Source organism: Trichosurus vulpecula, chromosome 8 (assembly GCF_011100635.1).
Source record: "Trichosurus vulpecula isolate mTriVul1 chromosome 8, mTriVul1.pri, whole genome shotgun sequence".
In the NCBI taxonomy this organism is placed as follows: domain Eukaryota; kingdom Metazoa; phylum Chordata; class Mammalia; order Diprotodontia; family Phalangeridae; genus Trichosurus; species Trichosurus vulpecula.
In genome coordinates, this window is record NC_050580.1 from 32,306,839 (window position 1) to 32,327,366 (window position 20,528).

Sequence of the window (20,528 nt, forward strand, 5' to 3'; positions counted from 1 at the left end):
CCATAAATATGAATTATCAAGTCAGCCACCTAGTTACATTATACCTTGGAAAAACATCTCTCGGCCCTCCGTCAGCTGCATGAGCCTTCGGGGACCATGGGAGCGATGAGACGTATTTCAGGCTCCAGGTATAAAGAGAAGGCCCACGTGAGAACAGGTTAGAAATCACCTTCTGGGATCATTGTACAAGCCGTGCAAGACTTGGCTGCCCTGATAAGGACAGAGTTCCAAAGGAGCCATGATTAAAGGTGCTGTCCACCTCCAGAGAGAGAACTGGTGACCTCCCAGAGCAGACAGGAGCACGATGTCTGTGCAAAGTGCTGTGTACTTTAATTAATAACAGTCAGAGCTAGCACACGGTGCTTTTAGGTCTGCAAAGCAGTTGACACACATCGTCTCACAGCAACTCTGAGCTAAGGGCTGTGATTGTCTCCACTTTGCAAATGAGGAAACTGCAAGAAATTCAGTGCCTGGGGGAAGATGGCAGCTGGAAAGCAGGGACTAGCGTGAGCTCCCCGCCAAGTCCCTCCAAAAACCTATAAAAAATGGCTCTGAAACAATTCTAGAACCGCAGAACCCACAAAACAGCAGAGGGAAGCAGGGCTCCAGCCCAGGACAACCGGGATGGTCTCTGGGTGAGGTCTATCCCGCACTGAGCTGGGAGCGGAGCAGAGCAGAGCCCAGTGTGAGCGGCACGGACCAACCAGATCAGGATCCGGGAGGAGCGTGCCCTAGTGCCCTGAATCAGTGAGCTGCGGCAGTTACCAGACTTCTCAACCCACAAACACCAAGGTTAGTGGGAAAAGCTGCAGGAGTGGAAGGAGTTCGTGGTTCTGCCACTGGCCCCGGGCCAGTGGAGGTGGGGCAGCTACAGAACTACAGCTGCAGTTGCTTCCGGCCCCAGGCCCACCTGGTGGGAGGAATTAAGTGGCAGATCAGAGCAGGAGTACAGAGCCTGCTGAAGATCTAAGTGCAGTCTGGGTTGGGGGTTCTTGGGGAAGGAGGAGTTCTGGTGTGGCAGAGCTGGCGCATCCCCCCAGGCTTGGAACATAGTTCTCTTAACTCTACAAGCAGTCATACCCCACTGAAAAACTCAAGGGTCAAGTTAGTTGGCTGGGAATATGGCCAGGCAGCGAAAATGCACCCAGATTCAGTCTCAGACTTTGAATTCTTTCTTTGGTGACAAAGAAGACCAAAACATACAGACAGAAGAAGTTAACAAAGTCAAAGAGCCTACAACAAAAGCCTCCAAGAAAAACATGAACTGGTCCCAGGCCATGGAAGAGCTCAAAAAGGATTTGGAAAAGCAGGTTAGAGAAGTAGAGGAAAAATTGGGAAGAGAAATGAGAAGGATGCGAGAAAACCATGAAAAACAAGTCAATGACTTGCTAAAGGAGACCCAAAAAAATACTGAAAAATATACTGAAGAAAACAACACCTTAAATAATAGACTAACTCAAATGGCAAAAGAGCTCCAAAAAGCCAATGAGGAGAAGAATGCCTTGAAAGGCAGAATTACCCAAATGGAAAAGGAGGTCCAAAAGACCGCTGAAGAAAATACTACCTTAAAAATTAGATTGGAGCAAGTGGAAGCTAGTGACTTGATGAGAAATCAAGATATTATAAAACAGAATGAAAAAATGGAAGACAATGTCAAATATCTCATTGGAAAAACCACTGACCTGGAAAATAGATCCAGGAGAGAGAATTTAAAAATTATTGGACTACCTGAAAGCCATGATCAAAAAAGAGCCTAGATATCATCTTTCAAGAAATCATCAAGGAGAACTGCCCTAATATTCTAGAACTACAGGGCAAAATAGAAATTGAAAGAATCCACCAATCGCCTCCTCAAATAGATCCTAAAAAGAAATCTCCTAGGAATATTGTTGCCAAATTCCAGAGCTCCCAGATCAAGGAGAAAATACTGTAAGCAGCCAGAAAGAAACAATTTGAGTATTGTGGAAACACAATCAGAATAACCTAAGATCTGGCAGCTTCTACATTAAGAGATCGAAGGGCTTGGAATACAATATTCCGGAGGTCAATGGAGCTGGGATTAAAACCAAGAATCACCTACCCAGCAAAACTGAGTATCATGCTCCAAGGCAAAATATGGACTTTCAATAAAATAGAGGACTTTCAAGCTTTCTCAGTGAAAAGACCAGAGCTGAATAGAAAATTTGACTTTCAAACACAAGAATCAAGAGAAGCATGAAAAGGTAATCAAGAAAAAGAACAAGAAAAAGAAATTGCAAGGGACTTACTAAAGTTGAACTGTTTTGTTTACATTCCTACGTGGAAAGATGATGTATATGATTCTTGAGACCTCAGTATTAGGGTAGCTGAAGGGAATATGCATATATATATATGTTTATGTGTATATATATTATATATATATAAGTGAATGTGTATGTATGTATATATCTATGTGTATATACATACATATATATATATATAGGGAGAGAGAGAGAGAGAGAGAGAGAGAGAGCGCGGGCACAGGGTGAGTTGAAGATGAAGGGAAGATATCTAAAAGAAATAAAATCAAATTAAGGGATGAGAGAGAAATATATTGAGAGAGGGAGATAGGGAGAGATAGAATGGGGTGGATTATCTCGCATAAAGGTGGCAAGAGGAAGCAGTTCTGTGGGAGGAGGGGAAAGGGCAGGTGAGGGGGAATGAGTGAATCTTGCTCTCATCAGATTTGACCTGAGGAGGGAATACCATACATACTCAATTGAGTATCTTACCCCACAGGAAAGAAGAGGGAAGAAGATTAAAAAAAAGGGGGATGATGGAGGGGAGGGCAGATGGGGGTGGAGGTAATTAAAAACAAACACTTTCGAAAGGGGACAGGGTCAAGGGAGAAAATTCAATAAAGGGGGATGGGTTGGGAAGGAGCAAAATATAGTTAGTCTTTCACAACATGAGTATTGTAGAAGGGTTATACATAATGATACACATGTGGCCTATGTTGAATTGCTTGACTTCTTAGGGAGGGTGGGTGGGAAGGGAAGAGGGGAGAGAATCTGGAACTCAAAGTTTTAAAAACAGATGTTCAAAAACAAAAAAAAAAGGTTTTGCATGCAACTAAAAAATAAGATACACAGGGAGTAGGGTGTAGAAATTTATCTTGCCCTACAAGAAAGGAAGGGAAAAAGGGATGGGAGAGGAGTGGGGTGACAGAAGGTAGGGCTGACTGGGGAAAAGGGCAACCAGAATATACATCATCTTGGAGTGGGAGGGGGGGAGGGTAGAAATGGGGAGAAAATTTGTAATTCAAACTCTTGTGAAAATCAATGCTGAATACTAAATATATTAAATAAATAAATTTAAAAAAAAAAAGAAATTCAGTGCCTTACCCAGAGTCACACTGTTAGTGAGTCACTGAAGCAAGAGATGGATTCAGGTGTTCCTGACTCTTGGTCCAATGTTCTGTGTGCTGTTCCCTTTTCTCCATCCCCTTCCCCCCAACACCATCTAGGCTCCATATAAATGCAAGATAATGTTAACATGGTAAAGTGACCCAAAAGTCTTGGTGTGGTTTTGTCTTTACTACCTTGGAAGCTTCCTAAAACTTAAAAAACCACCTTTGGGGTACCCTGTATAAACAGATAATTTATAGGTTTGAAAACATTTTTCCCCCAACACGGACCCCTTTTCCTAAGTAGGCTCTGCATATTTCTTGGGGATATGGGGCAAAACCTATAAACCATGATCTCTGAGATAACTGCCGCTTCTCTTCACATCATGGCGCACAGGTGGGGTGATGGCGGTGGTGGGGCAGAGAGACGTGTGCAACATTGACTCCCAGAATCTGACAACATGACCCCCCTCATACAACTAGGTATTCCCGTCGATTCCACAAGACCCTGCGGCGCTTGGTACCTGACTGCGACGTACGCTTCGTCCTCTCTGAGAGCGGGAGCGGGAAGGGGGCTGCCATGGTGACCGCTGTGGCCTATCGTTTGGCCGAGCAGCACAGGCAGATGGAGGAGATACTGGCCCCCCTCAAGCTCAGCAGGGAACAACTCATGCAGGTGAAGAACAGAATGCGGATAGAGATGGACCTCGGCTTACAGAAGAAGACCAACAAAACGGCCAAAGTGAAGATGCTGCCGTCCTTTGTCTGTGGCACCCCCGATGGGACTGGTGAGCTTCCCTGGGTGAGGGAGGGGCCACAATCCCGCCTGCCCCTATTACTTCCCAGGGGACCTGGAGTGAGTCTTCTCTCGGAAGCACTATTTCTAGGCATCTCCATCAATCCTGTGAGTTCCCTTTGGAGAGGTCAGCGCATCATCCCAGGGCCCTTCTTCCCTTCAGGTCTCTGCCTGAGAATGTCCTCAGTCCGTGTGTGCATGCACATGTATGTGCGTGTACGTGTGTGTGTATGTGTGTGTGAGAGAGCCATCAGTCTGTGTCCTTGGCGCACTCATTTCTCCGATCTGAGCTTTCCTCTTGAACCTGGGAGCGTTTCTGAGTGAGCGGCAGCCTGGCCATTAGGATGCCCTAACCCTCCTCGCTCTTCTTGCTCCCTGGCAGAGAACGGAGACTTCCTGGCCCTTGATCTTGGTGGCACAAACTTCCGGGTCCTGCTGGTGAAGATCCGAAGTGGGAAGAAGAGAAGCGTTGAAATGCACAACAAGATCTACGCCATCCCTGAGGAAGTGATGCAGGGCACCGGGGAGGAGGTGAGGGCAGGACGCCGGCGGGCCTTTCCTGGTCAAGCCAAACCACATCTGTGCCCAGGGCTACAGCCCGTATCTGAAGAGGCGCCGACTGCTTCCTTCTGGGGGGGGAGGGGTGTTAGGTACTCACACACCAGGAGTAATCATTTAATCTGCTAATATTTCATTTCAATGAATATTTATTTAAATGTATTTAACAATATTTAATTCTATTTCTATTCTATTACATCTTTTAATAATAATTCTATTAAATCCCTTTGAAAAACTAGGTAGCACCCTCGAGGACTGAAAGTGTGAAGGTTTTGCTGTGATGACAACGACAATCATAAAAGAGTTATAGCTAGCATTTACGTAGTGTCTTAAGAGTGTTTTGCCACAATGATAATAAAATAGTAATAGCTAGGATTTAAATAGTGCTTTAAGATTTACATGCCATCTTATTGGATCCTCACATCAGTCTTGGGAGGGAGGTACCATTATTTTCTCTATTTTACAGATGAGGAAACTGAGGCAGTGAGTGACTTGCCCAGGGTCACACCACTAGTAAGGGTCTGAGGCTGGATTTGAACTCAAGTCTCTCTGATTCCAAGTCTAGCTCTCAGAAAGACATATCCTGGAGGAAGATCATAAGGTCGTAGATTTAGATCTAGAAAAGACCATGGAGGTCATTGAATCCAGGTGCCTCGCTTTACAGGCTCAGAAATGCCAGGGGACTCGTATGGGGCAGGATTGGAATGCAGGTCATGGGCTTGGCAGCCTGGGTCGGTCTGGTCAGGCTCTCACTGGGAGAGTCACGTGTGGTTCTCTGTCTCTCTCTCCTCCAGCTCTTTGACCACATTGTCTCCTGTATCTCTGACTTTCTGGATTACATGGGCATCAAGGGTGCCCGGATGCCCCTAGGCTTCACCTTTTCCTTCCCTTGCCAACAGACGAGCTTGGATGGGGTGAGTTGTGCTGCGTCTTGGGTCTGTGGGGGATAGAAATCTGGCTCCTTGGGGCCCCTCCCTCCTCAGTGAAGCCTGTACTTCTCCCATTCCCAGGAGAATCTGCTGGAGGCTCATTGGGCTGGCCAAAGCCACGTTCCGTTAGTCGTATGACAAGGCTACAAAAAGCCTCAATCTCTCCCTCACTGGTCTTTGATGAATGTGAATGGGGAAGCACTGTGAAAGCTGTGGGATTTTAAAGTATTTGAATCATTGCTTGTCATCGTTTTTAATCCTTGTCCATTTTACAAGTCACGTTTTCTGTGTTGTGAGTGGCCTGTCACTAAAAAATGAACCTTTTCTTTCCTTAGGGCATCTTGCTCACGTGGACTAAGGGATTCAACGCAAGCAACTGTGTAGGAAACGATGTGCCCACCTTGCTGAGAGAAGCCATTAAAAGGAGAGAGGTAACAGCTTTGACTTGCCTTGGTCCACCTGGTTACTCCTCTGCGGCCTGGGTGTTTGGGAGTCCCCACGGCCTGGACCTGAGTGGGGGGAATGTGGCCCAGAGAATAGCACCTCCCTGTGAAGTCATGCAAAGCCTATTTCTCTATTAGCTACATTAGCATTTCTTTCGATCAAGAAACAACATTATTTCTGAGTAGAGGCCTCTGGGCTTCACCAGTCTGCCCAAGGGGGCCGGGCCACACACTCCCGCTAGAGCTCAACCCCATCATTTTATAAGTAGGGAAGCTGAGGCCCAGGGCCCTGCCTGAGGTCACACAGCATCAGAAACAGGATTTGAATCTGTGTTATCTGAATCTCAAGTTGGTGCTCTTTGTTGTACAGCGTGCACGATGGTCACTTCCAAAGGAGGGTGACCAGAGTGGTTAGGGGACTGGAAAACACGCCAGGTGAGGTCAGTGAAGAGAGTGGGGGATATTTATCTTAGAGAAGGTCACACCAGGAGTAAACATACAGGCAGGATTCACACTCACATCTTCCAGTGCCTTGTATTCATGGCTCACACTGCCTTTCTGCTTCCTTTCCTGAACTGTGATCCCCAGAACCAAACATAGTTCTCCAGATGGGTAAAACCAAGAGGCCCATGAATGTTTTACAGGCTCCTATTAAAACACAACAATCAAAAACCCCGAGGTCTGTGCTGTCTCTAATCTCCTCCCCCATCTTGCTCTCTCCAAAGGAATTTGACCTGGATGTTGTCGCGTTGGTCAACGACACAGTGGGCACCATGATGACCTGCGCCTACGAAGAGCCGACTTGTGAGATTGGACTCATTGTAGGTGAGTCTCAGATGAGCTGTGCGTGCCCAGTACCTCCTGGGGATTAGCACAGTAATTATTGCCAGCCTTGCTTATAGGCTGCGGATATAACTGGGGAGTCCCCATTCTGGTGTCGTTGGAGGTGTGCCCATAACACTTCACTTGCCCCAAATGTTGTAACAGTCCTTCAGTTGTTTATAGGGTAGAATTCCTTTGTGTTTTTTCCTGGTATCTTTGAAAACATGTTCCCTTGAAGAGATATTTTATTAAATGATTAGCTTCTGACCTAGAATCCCAGAGTCTGAGAATTGGAAGGGTCTTCAGTGGCCACCCAGTCCAACCCATACACCAAAGGAATCCCTCCTCTAGCACCCCCAGCAAGGGGTCCTCTTCAGCCTCTGTGTGAAGGTCTCCAAGGTGAAGGGCACTGCCTTTTTCACTATCCTCTTCTACTTTTTGGATAGTTTTCACAGATAGGAAGTTTTTCTTGGACTTCAAAGTCTACATTGGCTTCTTTGCCCTCCTCTCCGTGCCCAGGCAGAGTAAATCTAACCCATCGTCTCCAGGAGGCACATGCCAGTTCTTTCACTGAGTCCTTATATGATGACACATTTGTGTGGGTTTGATTTATGGGATTGCTGGGGCAGAGGGTATGTTGGTCCTGGTGGCTGAAGTATGGAGAGATAGGCCTGAGAAACCCTCTGATTGAAAGCAGTGGGGAAGGGATAGGGAACAAGCATTTATAGAACCCCTACCGTATGCAAGGCATTGTGCTTTTTACAAATATTACCACATCTGATCCTCACAATAAGATTTTTTTAGTTGAGTGAACTGAGGTAAGCAGAGATTAAGTGACTTGGTCAGGGTCTCATAGCTAATAAGTGTCTGAAACCAGGTTTGAGCTCAGGTCTTCCTGACTCCAGGCCAAGTTTGACAGCCAAAGGCTAACAGGAGATCATTAGGTACGTGAGACCTGGGGAAAACAGGGCGCAGGAGCCCAAGATGGGAGCTAGGCCTGAAAAGGGAGATGGGAAGCTACTAGACACTGACCAGACTTAAGGACGCTGCTTCTGCCCCCTGCCTGGCCTTTTGTTCTAATGTTCTCTGCTTCATGTGGTTTATAAGGTCTCTTCCTAAAGGTGTGAATTTTAAAGCCACTGTAGAGCTTATCTGGAGAATCTGCACTGGGGTCAAATTAAAAAGTCGATGGAACACTTTTTATGTACTTACTGCATGTGTTTCCTTGGTTAGCTGGGAGAATGCAAGAAGGAGCTCGAGCCCCTTGAGCAGACCTCATGTGATTTTATGGGAAGGCATGGGTCAGAGTGTCCTGGGATGGGCAGGCGTGGATGGGTTGCTATTTGAGACCTTTTGCAGGGAATTCCCATGTCAGTGAGGTCATGGATGCATTGGAGCACATTGATATCGAAGTCATTGATCTTGAGCTGGGGGGGACCTCAGAGGTCATGTAGTACAACACCCTTGTTTTACAGATGAAGAAACTGAGGCCCAGAGGGATGATGTGTGGTTTGCCCAGGGTAACACCAGGGAGTGAGGTCAGAGGCAGGATTAGAAACTAGGTCCTCCAGTGCACCATGAGGCCTGCTATTTAAGGAATATTGGTTTGTTCAATGTAATTCAGCGTTTATTAAGCAGCCTTCTTTCAGAACAGCACAATGTAAGCTTCTTGAGATCGAGGCCTATTTTTGTTTTATCTTTGGAAACATGGCACCTAGAATATAACCTTGCCCATAATAATCCTGGGTACGAGGCCCTTTGCTCGGTGCTATCGGTAAAGGACCTCGTCTGTAATAGGAGCTTAATAAATACTTGCTAAAGATAATGAAACATTTATCAAATGCCTTTCCTGCTGGGAGTATGAACAGAGAGGGCCTTGTGGATAATAGGTGCTTAATAAATGCTTATAAAAGATAATTAAATATTTATTAAATGCCTTCTGTGTATAAGGCCCTTTGCGTGGTACTGAGAGTATGGACATAGGGCCTTAGATATAATAAGTGCTTAATAAATGCTCATTGAAGATAATCCAACATTTATTAGCTGCCGTCTGTATACAGAGCCCAATGTTTGGTGCCTCGTACACAGACCTAGGACCCGGCATATAATAGGCACTTAATAAATGCTCGTTGAAGATAGTAAATGTTTCTCAAGTACCTCTTTGGTAAAAGGCTTTAAGCCTGGTGCTTGAAGGGTGGGGGGGATGATATTGGAGGGGAATGAGTCAGTGTTATAAACAGAAGACAGACATCCATGAAGACAGTATATATCACGGCTAGGTGTCAAGCTTGCCTCACCATCCCAAATCCTCTCCGGGCCTTACTTTGCTCATCTGTTAGAGGCCAGAGTTGGCTTGGATGACCCCTGAGGTTCCTGGGGTCTCCACAACAGTGGTTTCAAGAGCCAGTTGACCAAGAACCTATCCTGGTGTGGAGGATCCTTGGGATGACACTGCTTGCTGTTTATTTCCCTGGGGAGAGAAGGGAGGGGCGTGAGACCAATTATTTCATGATTCTAAAGTGATTGTTTGGCATGAGTTACAAATGCTCAGAAGGAAGGCCGGGGTCCCCCTGACCCTCCCCCAACCCCCCACAGTCCAGGCTTCAACAAGACATTTCCAGGGCCCACCAGCTGCTGAGCCACCTGACCAAAGAGCCAGGGCTGGGATTTTTTTTTCAATTCCTGTAAAAAATGCTGAGGATCCTCCATAAAAGAACCTTCCTTTGGGGCCCTTTTCCCTTCTTCTTTTGCAAAATTCTCTCTCCCTTGTCTGGGGCTGGATCTGAAAATGCCGAGGTAGGGTGACAAGGCAGATTTGGGACCCAGTGTGGTTTGCCCTGCTGCCCAAAAAAACACACCCAGCCCCAAGGAATGGCAGCTGGGTTGGAGGCTCCCCTGGAAGTGAGTCACAGGCTAAAGGGAACTCTTGACGTTTAGAGCTGAATCCAGAAACCCTGAGTCACCTTCTAGCAGATTAGAGACTCTGGGGCCGGCTTCCCTATGGGAGAGGTGGAAGGGCCCTGGGAGGTTTTCATATTATGAATGGGGAAACTGAGGCAGGCAGGTGAAGAGCCTGGCCAGGGTCACACAGCAGTATCAGAGGCAGGATTTAAACCCACCTCAACTCACTATGGGAACGTCCTGGGCCTTCTGCTCCAAAAGAATCTCCCCCAGGACATGCCAGACAGACAGATGGCCCTTGGGTCCTGCCCCATGGACCCTCAGGCCATTCATGCTGCCTCTAACAGGTACTGCCTGCCCTAGGCAGAGTCCAGCTCAGCCTTCCAGTACTGCTCTCAACTCCACGTGCCAGCGGTGCACTAGAGGCCAGCTTGAGTGGGGGGGATGCATTCCTTTCTCCAGCACATAATTTGTTTTTAAAAAGGTTCCTGGTATCCCTCCATGTTCCTTCCCTTTTCCTGAAAGCCATCCTTGTTGCAGAGAATAAATATGAAAGAAAGAGGAGGGGAAGCAGGGAACAATCCAAATAAACAAAATGCCTGAGTGTGGTGGTCTATGCGGTGCTCAGCACCCATGGTGCCCCACCTCCACCTTCCCTCTGAGGTACCTCCATCTCCTACACAGATCTTGTTTGCACATAGTGATTTGCAGGTGGTTCCCCCCCCCCCCATTAGACTCTAAGTTCCTTGAGGACAGGGACTATTTTTGCATCCCCAGCAGTGAGTACACAATAGGTGCTTAATAAATGCTTATTGCCTTGTTGATTTCTGCCATCAAGGGCAGGAGTGGATTCTCCTGTCTCTTCTCCTGAGCTATGCTTGCCTTTGTTGGGTTGATTTTTGTTGATTCTCTGTTGATTTCCTGGCTCTGCTTTTGCAAACACTCATTTTGAACGTCTATTCTCTGGGCATTGTATGAGCAGGACTCCCTACTCGGTACTCTGGGGGCCATAGAGCCTAAGGTTCCAGTGTTTGTTACCAGAACAATCCTGGTACCGTAGCATCAGTGGCCACTCTTCATCTGGATACACTACACCCATCTGTCCTTTTCTGCTGTTCTTATGCTCCAGCCTTCCTTGAGTTTTCTGTAGAGAATCTCACCCAAAATGGATCCCAGGCCCTCCTTGGCTCTTTAACATTTTGTGGCCTTTGAAGTATAAAAGCACCTGAAGGTTTGCCCACAAAACCTTCAGTCATTACCTTCTTAGTATGAATTAGTTGAAGTAGGTTCTTTCCTCCTTAAGATCCTCTTCCTGAAGAAGATGTGGGAAAAATTGGAGCACTGCTACATTATTGGTGGAGTTGTGAATTGATCCAGCCATTCTGGAGAGCAATTTGAAACTATGCCCAAAGGGCTATAAAAATGTGCATACCCTTTGACCCAGCAATACCACTTCTAGGGCTGTATCCCAAAGAGATCACAAAAAAGGGAAAAGGATCCACATATACGAAAATATTTATAGCAGCTCTTTTTGCAGTGGCCGAGCACTGGAAATTGAGGGGATGCCCATTAATTGGAGAATGGCTAAACAAGTTGTGGTATATGAATGTAATGGAATACTATTGTGCTCTAAGAAACGAGGAGCTGGGGGCAGCTAGGTGGCGCAGTGAGTAGAGCACTGGCCCTGGAGTCAGGAGGACCTGAGTTCAAATGCAGCCTCAGACACTTGACACACGTACTAGCTGTGTGACCTTGGGCAAGTCACTTAACCCCAATTGCCAAAAACAAACAAACAAACAAACAAAACAAGAAACGATTCAGAAAAACCTGGGAAAGACTCATAGGAACTGATACTGAGTGAGGGGAGCAGAGCCAGGCGAACGTTGTCCACAGTAACAGCCACAGTGTGTGATGACTGATTTTGGTCGACTCAGCCCTTCTCAGCATTGCAAGGACCTAAAACTTTTCCAAAGGACTCATGATGGAAAATGCCATCCACATCAGAGAAAGAAACAATGGAGTCGGAGTGTAGATCAAAACAGACTATTTGCTCTCTTTTTTTTGGTTTTGTTTTGTTTTTTCTTTCTCATGGTTTCTCCCATTTGTTCTGATTCCTCTATACAACATGACCAATGTGGAAATATGTTTAATGAGAATGTATATGTAGAGCCTATATTGGATTGCGTGCTGTCTTGGGAAGGGGAGGGAGGTGGAGAAAATTTAAAACTTATGGAAGTGAATGTTGAAAAACTAAAAATAAATAAATTAATTTTAAAAAAGAGCCTCTTCCTGAGGGGATGAAAATCTTTATGAAGGCAGTGAGGTAGAGAGTTTTAGTGTATAGGGAATTGCTGAAAGTCGTGCCCAGGGTCACACAGGTAATAAGTGGTACAGGCTGGATTTGAACCCAAGTCCTTTAACTTGAAACTTTATTCTTTCTGTAATACCAGGCTGTAAAGTCACAAAGTCATGACCTCCATAGAGACCAAGTATCCAAAGAATCCTGAGCATAGAAAGTGCTAGATTTGGGGTCAGAGAACCTGGCTCCAATCCCTGTTTCTTCTCCTTACTCCCTGCCTGACCTTGGGCGTATCATGTTTCCTCTTCTGTAAGATGTGGGGTGGGGCAAACTAGATATTTTAGAAAAGTGCTTGCCAGCCCTTGATCTGTAGTTGTGTGAAACTACTGATTCTTTCCATTCTTTTCCATTTTTTGTCCAATTCAGGGACCGGAAGCAACGCCTGCTACATGGAAGAGATGAAGAATATTGAGATGGTCGAGGGAAACGAGGGACGGATGTGCATCAACATGGAGTGGGGTGCTTTTGGGGACAACGGGTGCCTGGAAGACATTAGGACAGAGTTTGACAGAATTGTGGATGATTATTCCCTCAATACTGGCAAACAAAGGTATCTGTCTAGGGGTCAGTGAGATGCAGAATGCGGTTGAGAGAAGTGAATTTTTCCATAAAGGGAAGGAAGGAGGAAAGAAAGGAGAAAGGAAGGAAGGGGGGGAGGGAGTGAGAGAGGAAAGCAAAGAAAGGAAGGAGGGAAGGTAGGCGTATTTAAGAGCCTCCTATGTGCCAAGCACTGTGCTAAGTGCTGGGGACACATATAGAAAAGGCTGGATAATCCTTGCCCTCAGGAAAATCACACTCCAATTGGGGGACACAACATGTAAGAAAGTTCGTAAGGGTTCAGCCCTAGGGAAGGTGGCAAAGCCCGAGGGTTCTTAGGTTGGGACATCACTAGAGTGCAGGTTACTGTGGGAGATCTTCAGAGAAAGCCTAGAGGGCTGTAGGAAGCCCTTGGGGAAGGCCTGGTGGTCCTCCGCCTTACTGCAAGGAATAGAGATGGTGACTCCCATCTTATCCAAGAGGTGTGAGCATTCTACAGATGAAGGAATTAGTCAAGGACACCAGTCAGTGTTGGAGAAAGCATTTGAACCCAGGGCTCAAATTCCCCACCCACTGCCCAACAAATACCCCTTGTAAATCTCTTAGTTTCTTCTTGTCATGAGACAGTTTTTTGGCGCTCTGATCTCTGTGACTTTCCCAGAATCTCCCTAGGACTTTTGTCTACTGCATTCAGGGAAACTCCAGCCCCACAGTCCTAGTAACCTTTTAGCTACCATTGGGGTGAAGCCACAGATGAGTTTAAAGTTCTTTATTTTTACTAGAAACCCCAGAATGTTTGTGGGAAGTGGATGAAAAGTGGAATGACTAGGACCCTGGCTTCAGATCTTAGCTCTGTCACGAACTACTTGGGTGACCTTGTGCAAGCCATGTCCTTTCTCCGGGCTTCTATTCCCTCCAAGGTGACTTTGAGCAGTGGATCTTCCACAAGCCTATGGAGGAGGGACCCAACCAGAATGAGAACTCCCCTCTACAAAGTCCCTCACAGGTCTCACGACTACCATCCACATCACACTACCAGGATAGGCACACCCTTTTATAACTCTGCTGGAGTAGAAGAAGGGAATTTTTCCTGGGCCGCTTCCTTCCTGACATCATTGCTTTTCTGTTTAACTGGTGGTGTCCAAGCAACTCAGATGTTGATGGAACCATGTTGGAAGTATTTGGCGCCACCTGGTGGTTTTAGGATGCTACCAAGGGCAGGTCCTGGGACCTTGCTTATTAGTAAAGGCTGTTGAAAGGTGTCATCAGCTAGGAAGGCTTCCTCTTAGGGCTGCACCAGGGAATAATCCTGCTCAGAAACTCTTCTGTAGTTGATGTAGGGCGACCTCCAGTATTGAGAAAAGGAGAGACAATCATGAGATCATGCACTCAGAGAGGGGACCTTACAAGCATCTTATCTATCATCTATCTAGAGAACTGACCTTGATGGGTTCTCTAGTACAACTCTGTCATTTTACAGGTGAGGAAACTGAGGCCCAAAAAAGTGACTTGCCCAAGGTTATGTAGGCTGCAGATGTCAGAGGTGAGATCTGAACCCAGCTCCTCCAAATTCAAATCCAACTTGAACCCAGCTTTTGAACACATGATATACAGAGTGTTCCTAAAGTTTGGACACATATTTTTAAGAAGTGAAATGAATGAAATTTTCAACCACATTTTATTTAATTGGGATATTAACAAATAACATCTTCAATATGATTTCCATCATTTGCGATGCAAAGGTTGATGCGCTTTGCAAGATTCACGTGAACTTGATGCAGTAACTTAATAACTCCACATTGCCTTCAATTTTAGCACATTCAGTCTTGGAATATGTATATGAAATCAAATGATGTTATTTGAAGTTGAAGATGTTACTTGTTAATATTCCAGTTAAATAAAATGTTGTTGAAAATTTCTATCATTTCATTTCTTGAAAATATGCATTTTTGCCTGTGTCCAGACTTTAGGAACACCCGGTATGATGATAGCACGGTCTAATAGCCGACAGTCCCTTGGCTTAGTCATTTCCTTCTTCCCCACAGTCCTTAGCTGCTTCTTGTGTAAAAGGGGATGGTTTACCCAGACAGTCTCTGAGACTCCTTCCAGGTCTAATAGTCGATGAGTCCCTAGGTCTGTCTGTCATTCTTGGTCTAATGCACAAGGGTATGGCTTGGGCAGTTGGTCAAGCAGCAGGCTATGTCCTGAGCCACAGGGGAAGGACACTTCTGTTACGTGCTGCCCTTCTAGCTAAGTGAGAGCAATGCCTGGGGTTGCTCTATCTTTACCCTTATTGACCCTAAAAATCCTGCCTGCGTGAGCCCTGAACTTATGGGTTTAAATCCCATCTCAGACAATTACTAGCTGGGTGACCCTGTGTATGTCACTTCTCTCATGTGCCTCAGTTTCCTTATCTGTAAAGGGTTGAACTCGGTGGCTTCTGAAATCCTCTCTGGCTCAAAATCTTTTCCAATCTCATCCTCTCCTCTGACAGTGAGGCTCAGGCTCGGAGGTGAGAGCCTTGGCTTTTTTTTTCTTTTTTAGGTTTCCTTTCTCTTTGGACACCATGTTTTTCTGGGAATTCCCCTGGCTGAATCCCCATCAGCCTGCCTCTTACGCAGGGAGGTGAACTGTTGGGGATGTCGGTGGAGCCCTCCGAGACGCTCTGGGGAAGCTTGCTGTGTAGAATCCCACGGAGGCTGGGATGCTGTTGTTGGCTCCTTCCCAATGTGACGCCTCTTCCCTCTCTGTTTCAGGTATGAGAAGATGATTAGTGGCATGTACCTGGGAGAGATCGTCCGAAACATTTTAATCGACTTCACTCGAAAGGGTTTCCTGTTCCGAGGTCAGATCTCTGAGGCCTTGAAAACCCGGGGAATCTTTAAGACCAAGTTCCTATCTCAGATCGAAAGGTAAGTGAACAGCAAGAGGGAGAGCCTGGGCTTGTACCATGTTAAATCGCAGGCAGGTCCCCAATGGGCCCCAGTAACCTCATCTGTAAAATGGGGATAGTCACCTGGACTGTGCCCTGACTCTAGTCAAGGCTCAGCCTTACTTGATTCCCCACTTCCTCCCACCAAAAATATTTTGCGTCTTTGTACCTATTGTTTTCCCCAGTTGAATGAAAACTGCTTGTCCTTGAGGAAAGATTCATTTCAATTTTATCCTGTCCCCCCAGCATATGGCAGGTGCTTATTAAATGCTTGTCGAATTGAATTTCCAACCTCACAAGGATATAAGTACTTTGAAAACATAAAAATAGAAATCAGCGTGGTATTAATAGTGTCAAGAACTCTGGTCCTGGAGTCAAGAGTCCCTGGGTTCAAATCCTACCCTTACGATTCAGTTTCCTGGGCCTCAGTTTCTTTTTCTGTAAAAAGAGGGGGGTTGGACTAGGCGGTCTCTGAGGTCGCTTCTGGCTCTAGCTCTATCATGTAAGAACTTTGCTAGATCTCCGTTTCTTTATTTGTCAAATGAGGGAGTTGAACCAGATGGTCCTTGGGGTTCCTCCTAGAGCAAAGTCTACGCTCACTGGAAATGCTCTACCAAGAGTCATCGTCGCAGGGAGGCAGACTTCAAAGCCAGCTCTGTCTCCATGATTCTCACTGGGAACTTTGGCGGACTGCTCGGAGATCCGTGTCACCAGCTGACTGGTGCCTTATCCTTTCCTTCTTGCAGCGATAGGTTAGCCCTGCTCCAAGTGCGAACAATCCTGCAGGATCTGGGCCTGAACAGCACCTGTGATGACAGTATCCTCGTCAAGAAGGTCTGCGGGATCGTGTCCAGGAGGGCTGCCCAGGTCTGTGGGGCCGGGATGGCAGCCGTCGTGGAAAAGATCAAGGAAAACAGGGGCCTGAAGACGCTGAATGTGGCCGTGGGAGTCGATGGGACGCTTTACAAACTTCATCCTCAGTAAGTCTTATTCTTGGCTTCAGTTCCTGCCCACGCACTTCCTGGGAGGCAGAGCTCAGCCGCACCTCTGACTCTCCATGACCCCATTTGGAGTTTTCTGGAGTGGTCTGTGCCGTTTCTTTCTCCAGCTCATTTTACAGGCGCCCCTACTGGGGCGTTTTCTCATGGCTATTATGTTTGTCTTCTTGCCGCTAGATTGTCCTCTCCTTGAGAATTCCTGTTCCTTTCAAGGGCAGTATCATCATCTCAGTCAAATTCAATAATATTTATAAGGCACAGTACGTGGTACACAGTAGGAGCTTAATAAGTGCTTGTTCGCTCCCCTAGACATCTTTGGAATCATCTTTGACTATTGCTTCTTCACTTTTGTCCTCAGTTCATTTGCCATGTCCTATACATTCTGTTTCCACAACTTTCCCATTTCCTCTTCTTTCTCTGCCCCCTCTCCTCCCTCTCCTCCTCCTCTTCTTCTCCTCCCCATCCACTTCCTCCTCCCCTCCTCTTCTTCCACTTCTTCCTCCTCCTCTTCCTTCTCTCCTCCTCTTCCACTTCCTTCTCTTCTCCTCCCCTCCTCTTCCTCTTTCTTCTCTTCCTCTTCTTGTCCCCCTCTTCTCCTTCTCCTTCTCTTGCTCTTTCATTTCCTCTTCTTCCTCATCTTCTCTCCCTCCACTTCCTCCTCCTCCTCTACTTCCTCCTCTCCTCTTCCACTTCCTCCTCTTCTTCTCCTTCCCTCCTCCTCCTCTTCCTCTTCTTTGTCTTCCTCCTCTTCCTCTTTCTTCTCTTCCTCTTCTTGTCCCGCTCTTCTCCTTCTCTTCCTGTTCCTCTTTCACTTCCTCTTCCTCCTCCTCTTTCTCTTCCTCCTCTTCCACTTCCTCCTCCTCTTCTTCCTCCTCTTTCTTTTCCTCCTCTTCCTCTTTCTTCCCTTCCTCTTCTTGTCCCCCTCCTCTCCTTCTCCTCCTCTTCCTCTTTCACTTCCTTTTCTTCCTCATCTTCTCCTTTCCCTCCACTTCCTCCTCCTCTCCCTCTACTTCCTCCTCCTCCTCCCCCGCCGCTTCCTCCTCCTAGCTATTATTTCTGTGATGCTTTTCGGTTTTGCCAAGTGCTTTCCCTATGTCATCTCCTTTGATCCTTCTAGCAGCCCTGGGAGTTGGAGAGGTACTCTGATTATCCCCTTTTTACAGGTGAGAAAAATGAGGAACAGAATTACGTGACTTGGCCAGGGTCCCTCAGTGTCAGGCTCTTCCTGATTCCAAGTCCCCTGTGCCAAGCCGCTCCCCCTCTGCCCACCCTTCTTGGGATCATGAAGAACCTCGGGCCATACAGCCTGATCCCCTCAGAAACCAAGAAAGTTGTCCAGGGCAGGGAAGGACCAGGACGAGGATTCAAACCCAGGTTATCGGAGGACTCCTTTGTATTCTCAGGGACCCAAGAGGTGGGGGTTCTAGCCAGCGAATGTTGGCGACATCCCCCTCCACCGCCCCCCTCTCTTCCTCTCTTGTAGCTTCTCCAAGGTCATGCAGCAGACCGTGAACGAGTTGGCCCCCAACTGTAAGGTGAAATTCCTCCTCTCAGAAGACGGCAGTGGGAAGGGAGCGGCTCTCATCTCGGCCGTCGGGGTGAGGCTCCGCGAGGCCAAGGCCAAGGCCAGCTAAGAGCCCCCCCCGCCCCAACCAGGAGAAGCCTCTCCCCCCTTCCCCCCCCCCCTCTGTGCACTCCTCCATTTTCCTTCCTTGGGTAGCCTGAACTGAACGCACACCGGACCCTGCCGACGTATGGAGCCCTGTACACCTCAAGGCATAAAGAACTTGGGTGCAAAATTAAGTGTGTGCTGTTGATAATATCTCTCACCCGGGAGCCCCATCCCTCCTGCCCTGCCCTGCCACCTTCTGTCCTCCCCCGTCACTGTTCTGCATGTTTTCATTTCCATTGGGTTGTCCAGTTTCCACACGTGAGTTAGTGAAGTCAGTTCCTAATTTATATAGTCATCTAAGTTATTTATTGATTTGACGTGAAAAGTTCCAGCCGCCCAATAGACTCTACTCCCCTGCTGCCCTCGGGAACACGTCCTCTCTGTGAAATGTATTATCACGGCAAATTGTGTCTAGACACCCATGGCTGCCCCAGAGTTACTCCAAAATCAGAGGGCTCCTTCCGTCCCAGTAGCGAAAGCCAGCCATCTCACTTCCTAAGGTCCCTGTTGGGAAGGGGCTGTGCCGGGCCGTGCTGTGAGGGTCTGGTGATTGCCTGCTGCATCTGATGGTCTAGCCCTGCGTGGGTGCGTGTGTGTGTGTGTGTGTGTGTGTGTGTGTGTGTGTGTGTGTGTGTGTGTCTCTCGGAGGGAGGGTCTGGAAGGGGCCTCACCTCAGTTCTTCTCCCCTTTGTTCCCTGAAGGCTCTCTCTTGCTTCCCGTTTTATCCTTGGACTGCCTCATTGTTTTCACGGGCCGTGTCTTGTGTGACTCTGTAAACTCTGTACCATTCCAACAGTCACTGGGCCAGTTGTGGCTGTGGGAGGGGGGCTCCTTCTCAAAGTGTGGCCAAACCAAAATGCCCTGTAGATTCCTGTGAATTTGGAGGGGTTCTGGTTGGTTCATGTCCCTAAGCCCACCCTTCTCCCCAGCCCTGCCCAGAAAGACTCGATGTGGTGTGACTGTGTATTGTCCACCTTTCCGTGTTGTGTGTGATGAGAGTCTCTCCCTCCCTGTGTCTAGTACTGTATCCCAGCAGTCATCCTGCCAGCCCCCCTCACTCTGCCAGTAGTCTCCAGTCAGAGTGCCCCCTTCACCCCATCATGATGAGGGGTAACCAAATGAAATGATGAGTCGGTCTCACTGGCCTCCTTACCTCCCCAAGCTGGGGCCCAGGGGAAGCCACTTAAAACCCCAGAATGATAGAGATGAAATGAGAAGGGACCTCAGAAGTTAGAGCGACTCGCAGCTCAGAGGCAGGATTTGAACCCAGAGCTGGTGTTTTTTCACTGGACCATCTAGAATTGGAGATGGGAGGGCCTGGTTTGAATTTCATGAGGAGATGGGAATAACCGCTCTTCTACCTGCCATTTCCAAACCAAGGCCCTTCTGTCCCTCTTTGGCCTAACCTGGAGTCATGAAGCTAAATAAATGCTCCCCTGACCAGTTGTTCCCATGCAAACACTAGCGATCCTTTGAACTGGCGTGTGCCCTGCCAGGGCCAGGTGAAGTTGACAGGCTCCATTTTTATCTCTTCCTGTTCATGAGGTACTCCCTCCCGTGGGAGGCATTCACCTGGCCCCAACCCCCAACTCCACTCTGCCTCCAAGAGAGTCTCAGCCTCTGGCTTCCTTGTCCCCAGCCGCCATCTTGAATTCCCTCCCCTCCTCCTTCATGGATTCCATTTGTGTCCTGACGCACTGTGATTGACTGAATGTTGTGAGGTGCCACGTTCGTCTGCTTTGCTGTTACTACAGTTTGTGGTGTGTCCACCTTCAGGGACTGCATGCCCACTTGGTTAGGACAGGGAGGAAATCTTTCCATATGTTGCATCGGCAGTGACCGTGCCCGCGGCACAGTGCTATTTGTGGAGAAAACAGACAAACATCATTAAAATTTTTTGATGTCGGCTCAATGGTGTGGAATCATTTTTTCTGGAGAATCTTGGGGAAGAAGGTGTGGTATCTCAGAAGGAGAAGAGGGTTTTTTTTTTAACATTGAACTGGTCCAGGCCCAGTGTTCCTTGGAAACTGGGGGTGGCTGTCATGATCTCATGGGGAACCCAGTTATGGTCTCATCGGTGCGGTCTTAAGGTCGTGGAGCCAGTGAACAGCCCTCACCAGCGCACAGTGGACAGGCAGGCTCCTGGGTAAATACAACTGATGTTTGGTTGTCTCCTGAGGCTCTTTCTACAGGGGACCCTAGAGTCAGTGCAGGATG

The 20,528-nt window shown here is 47.4% G+C and overlaps 1 protein-coding gene across 2 annotated transcripts in view; it reads left to right on the top strand.

Annotated features, from left to right (window-relative positions):
* Positions 1-20,223, top strand: part of HK1 (hexokinase 1) — a 97,312-nt gene extending 77,089 nt beyond the window's left edge. For both annotated transcript variants that reach the window (XM_036735079.1, XM_036735080.1), the window contains exons 10-18: positions 3,848-4,152; positions 4,543-4,691; positions 5,513-5,632; positions 5,983-6,078; positions 6,816-6,915; positions 12,539-12,722; positions 15,466-15,621; positions 16,388-16,621; positions 18,123-20,223. In XM_036735079.1, the coding sequence (XP_036590974.1) occupies positions 3,848-4,152; positions 4,543-4,691; positions 5,513-5,632; positions 5,983-6,078; positions 6,816-6,915; positions 12,539-12,722; positions 15,466-15,621; positions 16,388-16,621; positions 18,123-18,273 (1,495 nt within the window). In that variant the 3' untranslated portion in view covers positions 18,274-20,223. The remainder of the gene's footprint in view (positions 1-3,847; positions 4,153-4,542; positions 4,692-5,512; positions 5,633-5,982; positions 6,079-6,815; positions 6,916-12,538; positions 12,723-15,465; positions 15,622-16,387; positions 16,622-18,122) is intronic.
* Positions 20,224-20,528: the final 305 nt, after the last annotated feature.